This window comes from Arachis duranensis, chromosome 3, assembly GCF_000817695.3.
Source record: "Arachis duranensis cultivar V14167 chromosome 3, aradu.V14167.gnm2.J7QH, whole genome shotgun sequence".
Taxonomy (NCBI): Eukaryota; Viridiplantae; Streptophyta; class Magnoliopsida; order Fabales; family Fabaceae; genus Arachis; species Arachis duranensis.
The window spans coordinates 59,755,614-59,757,938 of NC_029774.3; the positions used below are offsets into that span (position 1 = coordinate 59,755,614).

Genomic DNA, 2,325 nt, shown 5'->3' on the forward strand with positions numbered 1-2,325 from the left:
TAAGATATATTATGTTTATGCAATAAATTAAGTATCTTTGTCTTCGGCTCAATCCTTTTTTGAAGATTGAGCCGAGTTTAATTGCAATTATCTAGAACGAACAGTAACCACCGGATTACAAAGTATCCATTGCTGGGAATTCAAATTTGATCCCCTTCCATACTTCACAAGCAGCAGCTAATTCAGGACTCCATTTGCTCGCCTCACGGATGATTTCATTACCCTCACGAGCAAGATCACGACCCTCATTCCGAGCCTGTACACATGCTTCGAGAGCTACTCGATTAGCTACGGCACCTGGTGCATTTCCCCAAGGATGCCCTAAGGTGCCACCACCGAATTGGAGTACGGAATCATCTCCAAAGATCTCGGTCAGAGCAGGCATATGCCAAACGTGAATACCCCCTGAAGCAACGGGAAGAACACCTGGTAGAGAAACCCAATCCTGAGTGAAATAAATCCCACGGCTTCGATCTTTTTATATGGAGCGAGATATTGTAATGTAGCTGGAGAATCCGCAGTTTCAGCTACTATAATAGTGTATTCCATTGCTCTCCTTTCTTGTAAAGTGGTCACCACTTGAGCCACAGAGGATGCTTTTTGACCAATAGCTACATAAACACATATTACATTTTGTCCTTGTTGATTGAGAATCGTATCTGTAGCTACTGCTGTCTTACCTGTTTGTCTGTCCCCAATAATTAATTCTCGCTGACCACGCCCTATAGGGATCATTGAATCAATAGCAATAAGTCCTGTTTGAAGAGGCTCATATACGGAACGTCTCGAAATAATGCCGGGAGCTGGAGATTCGATTAATCGAGATTCGGAAGATGAAATTTCTCCTCGACCGTCAATTGGTTTAGCCAAGGCATTTATAACACGACCCAAATAAGCCTCACTTACTGGTATCTGAGCAATTCTTCCTGTTGCTTTTACCGAGCTTCCCTCTTGTATCATCAAACCATCACCCATTAATACAACACCAACATTATTTGATTCCAAATTTAAAGCAATCCCTATGGTACCCTCCTCAAATTCCACTAACTCCCCCGCCATTACTTCATCAAGACCATAAATACGAGCAATACCGTCACCTACTTGAAGTACAGTACCAGTATTTACAATCTTTACCTCGGTATTATATTGTTCAATACGTTCGCGGATAATTTTACTAATTTCATCTGCACGAATGGTTACCATGAGTATTTCTTAATTTAATTCTAGAAGAGAAAAATGATGCCTGTACTCTAAATTTACTAAAGAAGAAGGACTAATGCGTTATTTTATATCTTTCATTTCCCCAAACATGCCAATATTAGCACTGATGGTACGTAAATGTAACTCGTTGTTCAAGCAACTATTCAGCGTTCCCAGAGCTCCTTGTAAGGCTTGTTGGAAAACCCGTTGTCGGACTTGATTAATCGTTCTTTGTTGTTCAAAACAAATAGTTTCATTTTTGTAATTTTCTAATTGTTCCAAAGTCGTATAAATTGACTTAATTAAATTCAATTTTTCTCGTTCTATTTCAGAATAACCATTCACTCGAAACTGATCTGCTTCCGTTTCAACTTTCCTTAAACGGGCCCGGGCTTTTTCTAGCTGTTCAAGAGCTCCTTCCCGCAGTTCTTCTGAATTTCGAATAGTCTTCAAGATTCTCTGTTTTCGATTATCTAATAAATCACTTAATGAAAGTAGATTCTCTTTCCATTCATTTGAAAACGTCTATGATCTCTTCCCAAACCAAACATGAATCTTTCAATTCATTTGGCTCTCACACTCAATTACTTATAGGACAATTCTTCCTATCTTTTTTTGATGAGCGGATATTTTATACGCTTTTTGGGGGTAATTTCATGTAGATTTTAGTATGTTTTAATTAGTTTTTAGTAGAATATTATTAGTTTTTAGGCAAAAATCATACTTCTGGACTTTACTATGAGTGTGTGTATTTTTCTGTGATTTCAGGTATTTTCTGGCTGAAATTGAGGGAGTTGAGCAAAAATCTGACTTAGGCTGAAAAAGGACTGCTGATGCTGTTGGATCCTGACCTCCCTGCACTCGGAATGGATTTTTTGGAGCTACAGGAGTCCAATTGGCGCGCTCTCAACGGCGTTGGAAAGTAGACCTCCAGGGCTTTCCAGCAATATATAATAGTCCAAACTTTGCGCGAAGATAGATGACGTAATTTGGCGTTGAACGCCAAGTTCATGCTGCTGTCTGGAGTTAAACGCCAGAAAAACGTCATGATCCGGAGTTGAACGCCCAAAACACGTCATAACCTGGAGTTTAACGCCAAGAAAGGGCTCTACTCGTGGATAGCTT

The 2,325-nt window shown here is 39.7% G+C and overlaps 1 protein-coding gene across 1 annotated transcript; it reads right to left on the reverse strand.

Annotated features, from left to right (window-relative positions):
• Positions 1 to 238: 238 nt before the first annotated feature.
• Positions 239 to 1,815, reverse strand: LOC127745737 (ATP synthase subunit alpha, chloroplastic-like). The gene has a single exon (XM_052259355.1). It carries the CDS (start codon positions 1,201 to 1,203, stop codon positions 373 to 375), a length of 831 nt encoding a protein of 276 aa, XP_052115315.1. The 5' UTR covers positions 1,204 to 1,815; the 3' UTR covers positions 239 to 372.
• Positions 1,816 to 2,325: the final 510 nt, after the last annotated feature.